Source organism: Megalops cyprinoides, chromosome 14 (genome assembly GCF_013368585.1).
Source record: "Megalops cyprinoides isolate fMegCyp1 chromosome 14, fMegCyp1.pri, whole genome shotgun sequence".
NCBI classification, from domain to species: Eukaryota; Metazoa; Chordata; class Actinopteri; order Elopiformes; family Megalopidae; genus Megalops; species Megalops cyprinoides.
Window position 1 is genome coordinate 11,654,808 of NC_050596.1, and position 14,513 is coordinate 11,669,320.

Below are 14,513 nucleotides of genomic sequence, written 5' to 3' on the forward strand. Positions count from 1 at the left end.
TCCTAATTCGGTTAATTTCAATTCAATGGCATTTTCGTGCAGGACAATCAAAAGTAAATTACAGTAACGTTGAGCATCAACCAGCCACTCCGCACTGACAGTTGACTACAAGCGGAAACAGGAAGCTCGTCTCTCAGATGCCTTGCGTCTGATGCCGTTGCGTCAAACCCTAGTGGACGTCATCACCTTGAGTTGGAGAGATGTTACTGTAGCTGGCCGCCCTTTGAATTGGACCTTATGCATTTTAGAAATAGGAGGAACGGTTAAAATACGCTGTAATGCAACATCTAGCTCGGTAACTATCAGTCTGTATCTTTAGTTTCACAGTGTGTACCCGGCTAACGTTTGCTGGCTAGCCAAATAAAAAGTGCAAACGGATGCTTGTTTGGGTGTCGTGGGTTGTCTGTTGAACAGCGCAGACGAGATCTGTGATTAACTCTCATTGCGGTAGTTGTAAGCAGTTAATTTTAAAATATCTGTAAACACCCGTGCAACGGCAGGATAAGTGCAGTGTGACTCGCCGACCATGCAGCAGCCGGAAAAAGGTGAAGAGGAGGAGGCCCCAGTCGATGTCCACTTCACCGACCTGCCAAACGCGCTCATCGCCTGCAAAGTAGCTGAGGATGTATTCACCGATCACCAGTTAAAGGTAAGGATTTCTGGATATCTGGGTCATTTTGCCGGTTAGCTGTGTATTGAGTGGGCTGTTCGTATCGATTGCAAAACGGACAGCACATTAGCGTTGGCTAGTTTTCTTGCACGCTTGGTAAGCAGCGTCATGTCTTTATGTCAAGCGAACTAGCTAAATAGCTAGCTGTAATTTGATTACTGCCATGTAATCCTAGCTCTTCACCAAGATAACTGTCTACCGTGTTGGCTAGCGTGCTTGTTTCGCTGTCTCTTTCACTTTTTACGGCCATCTTTGAGTACGAATATGTTTCCAATGGCAGTGCAGTTTTCACTGAGTCGAGTTTGATCTGTTAATAAAACATGGCCAGCTGCTTGAAACATTCATTCCCCTGACGTCCCCCCCCCCCCCCCAAAACAGCGGAACGAATACAAGTCTCCTCCCCTCGGCCCTTCTTTTAATGTATTAGTAATTCACTAAAAAGTATATGCACATCCGATGGTCTGTGCGAAGCTTAGTTGGGTAATATCCGTCAGATTGGTGGTTTGTTGTGTTTTTCCACCAGTGAAAATCTGGGTATTGCTAATTTAGCAGGGTGCCAAGGTGATTTCAAAACGTCAAGACAATGTGACGTCATCTACCAGCTAAAGAAACGCACTTCATGACGTTTAAGGCGCAAAAAATATACACATATAACTTATGTGTAGTCCATGATGCTATTTCAACTCAAACCGTGTTTTTTTAAGATGTGGATTTTGTTAGTAAAAGACAATATTCCAGCTGGTTTCTCAATGCCCACAAGTCAGTATGACATCAGTGACCAGCCTGGAAGAACTAATTATCACATTTAAAACACGAGTCATGGAATGCATGCAAATCAATAGTGTCACTAAATTGATTCAAACAATATTTAATAAACATTAGTAACTGGTGAGCCACCAGTGTCATGCACATACTATGTGGATGTTTACAAAAATCCCTGACTCTTAAGAGTTGCACGTCTGCCAAACAGCTGACCTGTGGAAAAATTCCCCTCTTCCACTTGGTGGTTGTTTCACTCTTTAGGTATTTCTGTGTATGTGTCACATAATGCAGTTCCGGGGCCGGCATGGAACGTTCGCAGCCGTGGTTCTTGTCCTGAATTCCGCTGGTTTTCCACCAGTGCCGCCGCCGCGCCCGCACGTCACGCACTGACTGTTCCGTTCCATCTTCCATGCGGGGCCGGAACGCCGCCCGCAAGCGGATGGGAGCGAAGTCTTTCCTTGCAGAAATAAGAAACAGGAAGCCTGGAAAAATGTGGCCGTCCGTGCAGCAGAACAATAACAGGGCCCTTCTTTTTTACGTGTCTGGCGCTGTCAGATTTCCATATGGTAATGTGCTACAGAGAGAATTTAACCCTTAAACTGTGTGGTCAGGGCACTTTAAACCAGGGGGCTGTGGGTTCAAATCCCACGTGGTTCCCTTCTGGTGCCCTTCAAGAACTTGAGGACTGCCCGCTTTCAGGGAGCTGTGACCATTCTGAGCGCTCTCTCAACAGGGTTTTGGGAATAGTAACGGGACCGCCTCAGTGGTCCTGGCAGTAATCTCGCTGTGAGAAACCCAGCAGAAAAGACCGTTGCGGACCGGCCACATCGTCATGTGCTCACACAGCGTAGGTGTGCTCACAGCAATAGGGATCTCATCGCTGCACCATTCCGATTATAGGTGCAAATGTGCACGCACCCTTGAGATGAGTGCATTTGTGGGTTGAAGTGTTTTTTTTTTTTAATTTTGCCTTTATTTAGCCTGGTTACTCTGTATTTTTCCAGGTGCTCCGACTTCTGTAAAAATTCTCTTTGGCAAGGGATATGGTCAGGAGAGCTACTTAAAACAGGTTTTCACTCGGTGTAAAACGAATAGCATATAATTACAATCAGAATAACATCATTAGCATTTATAGCAGAAGAGCTGAATGTTTTGCAGTCACACCGGGGTGAGGACATTCCTGTAGTTAGTTGAACCGTTTTGACAATATCTGCCCTTCCCTTTTCTCTGGCAAGATGACTGTGTAAGGTCACTGAGCATGTGAAAACATTTTTATAAAGGATAAGTAATTGCTTAAATTCATATAGGCTTGTTATTCTTTCCATTAGAATTTCACTGTTGTGAAATTTTCTGACCCAAGAGAATCGCCCTAACGCTATTTGGATCATACTATTCTACGTAATGTGGCCGCTATTGGCAAGATTATTTTGTTGGCAGTTATGACATAACTCAATCTCTGTTGCACAGCAGCAGCAGGATATTGTAGTTTCTGAAGAAATGTGAAAGGTGTCCGCAGGTAAGGATTTTAGGGGTGTCCAAAGACGGTTCTGTATGAACACTCACATGAGCGGGCTTATTGTCCATTGTTTCCTCCTCCTCCCATTGTGGCTGTGGAGTGGTTTTACCCAATCACAGGGAGCGGAAACTCCCAGCCCTTCAGTCCCAGGGTGAATGTGTCACATGAATACCAAGGAAAACTGGGCAGTGTGGAGTTTTTTTGTTTACTGCATGTGTGCATAATTCCACTGTGTGCAGTCATGCCTTCTGTTTGTTTTTCCGTAAGGCCGGCACATTCCGGGCGTGGCAGAACGGCGTCTCTGCTGGTCCCTGCTTGGAGATAGCTGGGCTAAGGAGCATGCAGTTACCCAGTGTGTACAACAGCCTGGTACGGAGTTACCTAAAGTCCCAGCTGGTCTGTGTGTAACATCCACAGAATCACAGAAAAGCCCAGCTGGTCTGTGTGTAACATCCGCAGAGTCACAGAAAGCCCCAGCTGGGCTGTGTGTAACATCCGCAGAGTCACAGAAAGCCCCAGCTGGGCTGTGTGTAACATCCGCAGAGTCACAGAAAAGCCCAGCTGGGCTGTGTGTAACATCCGCAGAGTCACAGAAAGCCCCAGCTGGTCTGTGTGTAACATCCACAGAGTCACAGAAAAGCCCAGGTAGAATCAGAATCAGACTTTATTGGCCAAGTATGGTTTTACATATACAAGGAATTTGACTCCTGTTCCAATGTGTCTCATAGTGCGTCCATACAGTGATTTTCAAGATGACAACAGCAATAACTGTTGAGTGTGTAATATCCATAGAGTTACAGGAAGCCCCGGTACAGTTGGAAACAGTAAATGTGGCAGCTGCTGGGAAGAGTGATACACACCATGTGATACACATCACAGCTTTCCTGTGGGGTCTCTCCAGTTCCCCTGAAAGCAGGAACTGGCCTCAGTGTAGGAGTGAGGTTGATTCGGTAGAGTCTTGTACTTTGTTCCTGTACAGCCTGGATTTTAGCCTGGGATGTTACAGTTTTGTGTGATATTTGTGATATTACTGCAGGGTGTTAAAACGGGGTGTTACCAGTGCACCAGTGCTACAGCAGGCATGGTGCTGTACCGCAGAGATGCCAGGAGTGGGGTGTTACAGCAGGAATGTTATGTTGGGGGTAGTAGTGTGGGAAAGGCAGTCCCTGTGTCAGCACCAAGGAGACGTAGATCTCCGATTGCAGACCTCCCTACAGACCCAAACAGTGTTTTGGTTACATCGACAGAACGTCTGCCAAAAAGCGAACGGTTTAATGATTCAATATTTGACGGAGGTGGTTAAAAAATGGGGCCAGAAAAAAAAAGAGGTGAACTTTGATTAAAAAAAAAAAAAACCACGGCGGTTCTTTCTACTGTTCAGCCAGAACTCTGAAAAGTAGGCTGGGTCGGCCGAACAGGTCTGGTGACGGAAAATTCCGCTGCGCACGGTGTCTCGGTGGAAACCGCCGTGCGTCTTGGTGGAGCTTGGGCCCTGTCACCCAGGCGAGAGAGAGAGGACACTTTGAACGACGTGGCGAGGTTCCGAATGGCTCGCCGCTGATCTGCGGGGCCGCGGCGGCCAGCTGTGAGGAGCCGCGATGCCACCGAGCCTTGTAACCGAGGACTGCGCCCAGGGTGCCTCCGCTGAACCCGTGAGCGAGGCTCTTAGTCAGAATTGCTCAGTGGATATCCTGATGCGGAAATGGGTATTATGTAAGATTTAAACCATGTAAGACAAACCGGGATAAAAGCCCTGGAAGGTTGAAATAAAAGATGGTAAAGTAATGTTTAACAGAAGAACTGGGCTCTGGGAAAGCACCTAAAGTTCTGGTCAAGGAAACCCCCCAGGAGGATGGAGAGGAGCTGTGTCACATTCGTCCTCACTGCACTTAGAAGGGCACACCCCACGTAGCACTTGTCTAGGTTGCAGCCTAACACGGATATACCTGGCTCATGTTCCCTCATGCCATTATTCTAACATGGAAGGTGTTATCACTTTCCCAGCGTTGAAAGTCAGGGTTAAAGTCTGTATCTGATTAAATTAGCAAAAAGAGGAATAGCAACACTACACAAAGAACTAGGCCTCATGGAAAGTAACATCCTGGTCCTTCTCAAATAACGCAACATTTCCTGAAACCTTTCCTTCCACATTGTGTCCTTCCAGTCATGAAACAACATGGTTTACCTCATTGGTGAGGCAATGTGAAGGTATTTGTTCATTTCTTTATTGTCTTCTGTAAAGATAATTGCATTTCTGGACAGTTGATCATATTCCTCTGGTCAGTCCTCTGACAGTATTATATTTTGGAGTTGTATACAAGTGAAGGTGAATTGTAAGAACAACTGTTGATAAGGTGAAAATTCAGAGGAAATTTAAAAGACTACAGTGTGGTTTTCCACATGCTCTAGACCGTAGATATATTATGTTATTAAATGTTTTATTAAACAAAATATACATATATGAGATTATTAAATTATGTCTGTCTATATCCTAGAGACAGATCTGTTATAGGAAATCCCTTATTTCTGTGATGTCACTTGAGGAATACATCTAGAATGTGTTATGCTGTACTGTGGATTATTTCCTAGCTGCTACTTAAATTATGGATGCGTTGGAAAAGTTTCTGCATTGGTAATTTTCAGGAATTGTTACAGATATTTTCCTAACAGTCATCTTTACGCGGGATATGTGCAGCGAGCTGTTGACCGTAGTGCATGGAGACAGGATTCATGATGCACCCCGAATGCCAGGGCCACACCCTTTCACCATTTGCATTTTCCGGAGCGGCTTCTCTCAGCTGATATTCCAAGGGATTTCAAATCGCGGCTGAACGGCATTCCTTTTACCAGTGTAAAATCTTACTCCATTTTGAACGTGCTGCATAATTTCAGGTCAGACTGGATTGGCCTGCACTGTGGTATGATGGGCAGGGTTTGTGACTAGAAGGTTGTCTGATCGATTCCCAAGTTGGGTGCTGCTGTTGTACCCTTCAAAAAGGGCAGTAAACCTGAAAAACTTCAGGTAGTATCCGTATGTAATAATATGCACCTGTTCTGGGGATTGACACGAGACCCGCTCCCAGCCCCTGTCTGGCCTGCAGTTGTGTCCTCTCCGGGTAGCTGTCATGCAGAAACCTGGATGGGTGCTGCATCCACACCCGTGATTTTTGGCGAGCCCCTCTCAGCCCGGACGGCAGGGAGGGCCAGGTGGACTCTGAGCGCAGGCTGTTGTACAGAGCGTGGGAAATTCCCCCTCCCCCAGGGCTATGAGACAGGCCTCACCACACCCGGCCCTCAGACCAGCCAGGAGCCTGACCCATATTTTCCTTTCATAGTGCTGACTTACTTGTTTGTGTCAGAGAGAGAGAGATAGAGAGAGAAAGAAAAAAATACAGGTAAATGCATGGTTCACTGCAAGTCAGGACACTGGCGGTTCCATTTCTTTGTGGAAAATATTGACTGTGGTGACTCATAGAAGTGTTTGCAACAGCATTTCTCCAGGACCCAGTGACACACGCTGACACACACACCACTGACACGAGAAAGGGGAAAAAAAAAACACAAAGTGACACAAGACATGAGCAGTTTCTCAGTGCTTGACCTGGAAACCCTTTGGGTCAAACACTTTAGAGTTAAACATTTGATGCTCATCCTACTATCTGAATAAGGGCTCCTGGCCTTCATGAAGGAATGCTGTGTGGAAATGCATCTAGAAAAATACACACACAGTTTTCCTTTGTCTTGGTTGTGCGACCTAGTGAATTACACTGTTAGGTCTGTGATGAAATGGCTCTGTAAGAAAGTGGTGTTTTTTTTTTTTTTTTTTTTTTTTTGAGGACTGACACTCTTTTCTTCTTCCTTCCTTTCTTTTGCGTGGCTGGCTCACTGCGCTTGTACAATGGGCTTATTCTTTGATGGGATAATGACCCTGCCCTATCCGAAAGCCTTCTCTGTCTTTTTGTTTTCCCCCCCTCGCTTTTTTCCATTTGGATCTATATTTCCATTTTTCCACTCTCACGTGAGCTTGTCTGTGAGAGTATGTCAGACAATACACACGTGTTTAGCAGCTGTTTGGCGGGTGCTCAGCAGACAGCTTAACACATTCAGCAGCCTGTTTATACTGATGAATTTTTACAGGGGAAGAATTGGGCTAGTAACAACCTTGTTCACAGGTAATCAAACCCATGACTGTCAGGTGCAGAATCCAGCAGTCTTTGTACTGCTCTGCACTGCTCTTTTTAGATGAGGGAGTCTAGAATATGTCCATGGATCCTAACCCCACTTTAATGTTCAAATTGTCTCAACTTGGTCAGCAGGAGTAGGTTCAGCTTCTCCATCCCTGTTTCTGAGTGTAACATAGTGACTGTGACCATGGCCACGGAGTTGCTTTGCCGCTGTGCTTGCGTCTCGGCCAGGTTGAGGCAAGCAAGCAGGCCAGCTCTCGCACTGTGGGTACTGTATGCCAGCGATCAGGCCACCTGCTGTCAAGAATGTAGTCCTCATAGCCTAACACACACACACCCACACACTCGCATACTGGCATGCAAAAACTCTGTGCAACACACACTCACTCTTTCTCAATCTCATTCATGCACACATCCAGTCACACACACAGTTACATGTACAGACACGTACCCCGTTACACACTTACACACGCACCTCTCACGCAGTTACACACACACACGCAAACACATTCAGTCACGCAGACACACCCAGTGCCACACACAGATATTTACCCTGTTACACGCTCATACGCACACCTCACACTCCATTACACACGCACACCCAATCGCACATACACACCCAGCGACATGTACAGACGCATACCCCATTACACACACACACACACACACACACATGTACAGACACGTACCCCATTATACACACACACACACACACACACACAGATTTCTCCAGAATTTCTTCTAGAATGCTCTTTTCTCAGTCATTCTGCCTCCCTCCTGGTATGCAGCAGCAGCAGGCACTGGGGTGCGTCTTGTGCGGTTCCTACGGCAAACGCCGCAGCCGGGAGCAGGGACCGAAAGAGAACAGGAGAGGCGCTCTACCTGCCCCGCCCGCCCCCCCCCCCCCCCCCCCCCCGGCTCTGACGAGAGCCGAGAGTCGCTGGCAGGACGTGGAAAAAAGACGTCAGCCCCGGGGTGAAAATAATCCCTCTGACATATCTGTACCGGCGGAGATTAGTCTGAAATAGCCTCGGCCACACAATGCGCTGCGTGCACAGGGCCCACCGTCTCAGAGCGGGGCAGAGAGAGAGAGAGAGAGAGAGGGGACGGAGAGTATGCAGAGAAAAGAGAGCGGTGGATTTAGCACTGATGGAAAGTATGCTGGCAGGGCGGCCGGGTTACACAGCTGTCTCTCTGCTCAGCTGTGCTGAGTAAGAGTTTCCATCTACCACCGCACACGCACACACAGAGAAAGAGAGAGTGGAGAGAGGGAGAGAGAGGGGGGGAGAGAGGGAGAGGGAGAGGGAGAGGGAGAGGGAAAGATTAGCAGGCAGTGAAGAGGGCTTCAGAAAGGGTGATGTCACAATTTTCCACTCCTGTTTCCCTGTCTTTCTCGCTCTCTCCCTCATGGGCAGCCTGTCAGGGAGGGCAGTGGACGGTTTGTGTGTCACAGAGCGAAGTCCTGCCCATTAAAGGGCGGAGCCCTAATGTCCCAGTGGGAAAGAGGCGTGTCTGTCTGTGGCTTATATAAGAAGCAGGGAGTCGAGCGTTTGGGACTGTGTTGAACTGCCGGTCTGCCCAAGCAGCAAGGAAGGAGTGCTTGTTTTTTTTTTTTCCTCTTTCTCCTCTGGAATTTGTTTTTTCCTGCTCCTGAGCATTTTATTGACAGAGAAGAACGTGAAGCTGATCACAAATTGCAAGTCTGCATTATTTTCTGATACTTGGGAGGTTTCACTTTGGCTCAGACCTGTTTCTTGCACTGGTACAGGAAGTTCTGTCACTAACTGTGTAAGCCGCAGCTCCAAGTCTGTGAGAGAGAGAGACAGACGAGGAGGAAACGAAAGAGAAGAATAGGGACTGTTTCCAAGACAACGGGTTCTGTCTGATTGTTCACGCTGGGGAAAGAAAAATCTGCGTGCCGATCCTTCCCCTCACAACCTCTGACCCCAAACGCACGCCGGTGGAGAGGCCAGTGCTGCATCAGAGCTCCCATAATGCACCTGAAGACCATGAAGTGCGACCGCTTCTGTCTGATTGCCTCACTGGAGAGCCAGGAAGTGTTCAGCAAGCCTGAAGCTCGGGTAAGACAGCAGCACACTGCCCTGTGCAGTGCACGACAGTGGCAGAATAGTATAGGGCCAGGGGGGTTTTCATAAACTGTGAAAATGGGACCCTGAATTATTCTGGGGATGACATGGAGGACTAGTTTACCTAGTCTGGGTGTAGTTAATGTCCGCTGTTGGGTGACCTGTTTTGGTTGCGGTTCAGATCCACCCTTGGGTAAATTGGTTTGGTTTTGGTTGATGTCCATGGTTGGGTGACCTGGTTTGGTTGTGGTTGATGTCCATGGTTGGGTGACCTGGTTTGGTTGTGGTTGATGTCCATGGTTGGGTGACCTGGTTTGGTTGTGGTTGATGTCCAGTGTTGGGTGGCCTTTGTGTGGCTGTGTTTAAGGTGCAATGTAGAGCTTCCTTGGCACAGCTCTGGTTTTGAGCTTCACACTGGATTCTGTGTCATGTGTATAAACACTGTACTGTGTGAACATGTCTACATGCTCATTACAGCACTCTCTGGCATTACGCTGTAAAGGGCATCATAGACATAACATTACATAAAGGCAGAATTTATTTGCATAGCAGAGTGTCTCATCCGAAGCGACTTAGAGCTTACATTTCACGTATTGTCCATTCATATATTTCAGTACTAGGGGGTTTAATCAAATATCTTACTGAAGGTTTCACCAACAGCAGTGAAACACTCTGGTTAAAGGTTCAGTTACCTAACCCACTCAGTGCATTGCAGAGCAGAGTCCTTTGACAGGCTGATTAATTGATGAGTTGATTGACTGGCGACCGCCATGCCTGTCTCCACAGGCCAGCTTCGAGGCGCTGTTCCGCGCTTTCGACAGCAGCGCCACCTTCCAGTTCTTCAAGAGCTTCCGTCGCGTGCGCATCAACTTCACCGACGCCCTGGCTGCCGCCGAGGCCCGGGTGCGGCTGCACAAGAGCGACTTCAACGGCAAGGAGATGCGGCTGTACTTCGCCCAGGTACGACAGGGGCCCCGCTCTCTCTCTCTCTCTCTCTCTCTCTCTGCTGTCTGACAAAGTCCTCCTCAAAGTCTTCAGTAGAGGAATGAGAAGAGAGAGCTTTAAGTAATGTGTCTCTCTCCACCGCCTCTCTCTCTCTCCCTCCTTCTCTCTCCAGTCGGTACACATCGGAAGCCCTCGTCTGGAGCCGCCCAAGCCTGACAAGCAGTTCCTGATCTCGCCCCCCGCCTCCCCTCCTGTGGGCTGGGAGCAGGCGCAGGACGCCACGCCTGTCATCAACTATGACCTGCTGTGTGCCATCTCCAAGCTGGGGCCAGGTATACATACACACACACACTCACACACACACACTTGAAATCCCATCTCCATGCCGAGCCAGGTATACACGCACACACGACACACACATACACCAGAAATTCCACCTCCAAGCTGAGCCAGGTACACACACACACACGCAAACCTATATGCACACACACACACGTATAAAAATAGATTTCAGCAGTGCATTCTCTGCCCTATATCCATAAGTCTCTTTCATTCATGGTTAAAATTTATCAAGAAATCCCAGTGTTGCCCCGTGCAGTGTTTCACCCCTCCTCCTCTGTCTGTCCCAGGGGAGAAGTACGAGCTCCACACGGGCACCACCACCACCCCCAGCGTGGTCGTGCACGTGTGCGAGAGCGACCAGGAGAGCTCCGGCGGCGAGGAGGAGGAGGGGGGCAAGCGGCCCCGCCCCAAAATCATCCAGACGCGCCGCCCGGAGTTCACCCCCGCGGTCCTGCAGTGAGCCGCCGCCCAGCCCCCCGCGGCGCTTCTCTTCGTCACCGCAACGGCGTTGGCCCCACCAGGACACGCGGTCTGTCATCCTCGCCCACCAGGGGGAGCCCTGGAGCCCTGAGTTCAGCCAGGAACGGGGCCGGCTCTCCTCACCTCCAGTGTCTCCCTCGGGCTCTTAGTTTTCCTTTTGTGTTTCAGCGACGGGAGCGGAGATCGCGGCAGCGAGAGGAAGGCTCCTCACTTTGAAATCTTGACTGTCTGCTTTTGCTCACGCTTTTTTTTTTTGTTTCTCGCATGAACACTGTGGTTGGGGGCTGAGGAACTGACACAGAGGAGGGCAGTGAGCTGTGGTGTGTGTGTGTGTGTGCGTGTGTGTGTGCGTGCGTGTGTGTGTGTGTGTGTGTGCGTGCGTGTGTGTGCGTGTGTGTGCGTGTGTATGCGTGTGTATGTGTGTGTGTGTGTGCGCGTGTGTGCGCGTGCGTGCGTGTGTGTGTGTGCGTGTGTGCGTGCGTGTGTGTGTGTGCGTGCGTGCGTGCGTGTGTGTGTGTGTGTGTGTGTGTGTGTGTGTGTGTGTGCGTGTGTGTGTGTGTGTGTGTGTGTGGGGGTGGGTGCGTGTTTGTCCTCGTCAGTTTGTCATACAACATTTTTGCTAGAGGGCTCGGGGAGGGGGGAAAGTCCAGTGTGGTTTTTTTGTTTTGTTGTGTATGCTGGAGATGGCTCCTGACAGTGTTGTTTATTCATCCTCATTACGTCATGGTTTCCGTTGCTGCAGAACTCCCTCATCTCGCCCCCCCCCCTGACTGATTGGATGTTTCCATGGAAGCCATGGTAGCCCTTTAAGTGGATGGACATTTCTGGCCGGGGAGGGATTTATGTGAACGCTGTCTAGACTCTTACTCCCTCATGTGTAGCTGTGTATGTGAGATCTTGGTGTGACAGGGGACTCAGCTTAATAGTGTCATGCAAACAGCAGAGGGCATCGAAGTTTTACACACACACACACACACACACACACACAGCCAGCGTTCACATACGGTAAAGTTACCACTAAAACTCTTTTAATACAGTGAAGACTCCATTTTGTGACTCCGACTGTCATCCAAAGGCTACATGACTGTAGTATAAATATGTAGTTAATAAGTGCATATGCATGAGCTCAGATGTAGCGTAATATTCACATGCTCTACAAGCAGTATAGAGGTTTGGGGAAGACCAGGACCACACAGTAACTGATGCTGTTTTACTCATCTTTAGCCTACATTCACTTCAAAGGACTCTCTCACGGTCATCCAACACATTGTTATACACTCACTGAACCAGAGCACAGTCACAAAGGATCGCAAATGCACTGGCTGTCTGGGGGGGATTTTTGTTTGTTTTGTTTAATTTAAAAGTAGAGATTCTACGTGTAAAGTTTAAGCTCGCAAAGAAATATTGCTTGGCTTGTTTCCCCGTTGATTTGCTTGACTGTCTGGTTGTGCCACATGGTCAGTTGCATTAAGTCGCCAGTCATTTGACATCCATTACAGAGGTGTGAAGCACAATTTTTTCCTCATAAACTATGTGCTTACCCTGGCTAATATGATCAAAAACAGTGAAGCCTGTCTGTATGAAGATATGAAAGTACTTTCCCTAAAAAACTGTCAAAAGTTACTAAATATTACCTCAGAAGTACACCTGTTGCCCTAGTCCTGAGGTTCCCTAGCATTTATTTTACATAATATAATTTCCAGAGTTGATTCTGGGAAGAGACAAACTCCTACATGACAGGGGCTGTGTTCTGGTGGGTTGAGGTCGTGTTATAGGATGCCATACTGCCCGGTGTTTGTACACATTCACTCATCTTTGTGGCAGGTGGAGCGCCCGCTTTGCTACAGTGAATGGGATGAATTTATCCCGGCAATTGATAAGTTAGTCTGTGTCGTCTACCCAGAATGGCCTGCTAAAATGCGACATGCCTCATTGCTAACACTGTGTCTGCAAAGATTCTTTAGCTGTTCACCTGCTGGCTGATACGTGGTGTGATTGGCTATTTCTGAAGTCCTCGCCTTTGAAACATTGTAAGTCCCAAAGTTCTGCTCTCAGCTGAATGCATGCCGCTTCCTTGTGCTGTAGACCTGTACGGTGTATGACATTGACTGTTTGCATACTGTATGCTTCTTCCCTGTACTGTAGATATGTATATGACATGGACTGTTTACATACTGTACTTCCCTGTACTGTAGATATGTATATGACATGGACTGTTGGCATACTGTACTCTGCTTCCCTGTACTGTAGATATGTATATGACATGGGACTGTTCTCCAGCACAGGAACAACCAGATCATTGTGACCATATCACTCCATTGCAGCATACAATGTTCTGTACGTACAGTAAGTCTGTGTTTTATCCTGAATTCTTCTGAATGATGTATTAAAGCAACACAAGTTTCAGTAAACCAGACTTGTATTTCGGGTTCATTTTATGTCCATGCCTGTTTGTGTTAAACGCTGACTGTATGACATTGGATCGGGGGGGGGGGGGGGGGGGGGGGGGGAGCTTGTTTGAAAGACTTCTGAAGGTGAATTCAGAAATACAATCTACCTATCTGCGTCTCAGATCTCCCTGCTCCGACTACATTAATAACTCCATCAGTGACACCATTGTTACCTGCCCATAGGCAGACCTGATCATGCAGTGATAAAGTAAACCGCATTCTTCATAGGATCCGGGAAACAAAGAACCTTTGAGTAAAATCCATTTTAAGTGTGTTGTTTTTTTTTGGGGGGGGGGGGGAGGGGGGTGATAGTGGTGACTCAACTGGATCAGCGCTTGTCCTGTGTGAAACCTATTATGTCATGCGGCGTTTGCCAAGAGTGGCAGAATCTGCCGCCATTAAGTCATCACGATTTAATGCATGTCACATGCGTGTCATGATATTGCACAAAACTGCACCCATAAACCCCCACCTCTCTTGTCGTCTCCACAGCCTGGATGTACACTTCTCTCTCTTACTTATGAATGATGAATTATCTTGGCAAGAAATCCTTAAGCAACAAAAACATGCATCACACAGACACAGGTGTGACATGACCATAACTAATCATACACATTTTCTTTTTTTTAAACTAAGATTTAGCGATTATTCAGTGATTCAGAGGTGATACCGTGGTGACATAAAGAACAATGTAAAGTCCATACAGCTGGTTTGGCCTGGTCTACATCCCTACTGTGATCTCTGTTCCCCCAGATATGCTGAATGAAATTAGCAGGAGAAAATTCAACAGGACCAACCAGTCAGAGGGGACACCGGGTATGACTAAAACTTTAAAAAGCTGAGCTTGAAGCCGGAAGGTTGCAGGTTTCATTCCTGCATGTGTCACTGACGTACCCTTGATGGCGCTTCAGATGAATTTCTTCAGTTGCATATCCCACAGCTAAATGGATAACACGATAAAGTGAACTGAGCTAACAGTTGCTATACTAGAGACGGCCAGGTGACCTTGGCTTGTCATCTCAGACTCATTAAAGGTGATGATTTGATGAGTTCAGTTCCCAATCCTGACATTGGGCT

General features: G+C 47.8%; 1 protein-coding gene across 3 annotated transcripts; it reads left to right on the forward strand.

Moving 5' to 3' along the window:
• The first annotated feature begins 187 nt into the window (after positions 1 to 187).
• On the forward strand, positions 188 to 11,335 carry rcan1a (regulator of calcineurin 1a). 3 transcript variants are annotated; one of them, XM_036545244.1, is made up of 5 exons: positions 188 to 295; positions 501 to 649; positions 10,006 to 10,179; positions 10,337 to 10,496; positions 10,794 to 11,335. In XM_036545244.1, the coding sequence occupies exons 2-5, from the start codon at positions 527 to 529 to the stop codon at positions 10,964 to 10,966; spliced, it is 630 nt and encodes a 209-aa protein (XP_036401137.1). In that variant the 5' UTR covers positions 188 to 295; positions 501 to 526; the 3' UTR covers positions 10,967 to 11,335. The 3 variants fall into 3 exon arrangements, with proteins under 3 accessions (XP_036401137.1, XP_036401136.1, XP_036401138.1); XM_036545243.1 differs by having other exon boundaries at positions 188 to 649; XM_036545245.1 differs by lacking the exons at positions 188 to 295; positions 501 to 649 and adding an exon at positions 8,706 to 9,213.
• The last annotated feature ends 3,178 nt before the right edge of the window (positions 11,336 to 14,513 follow it).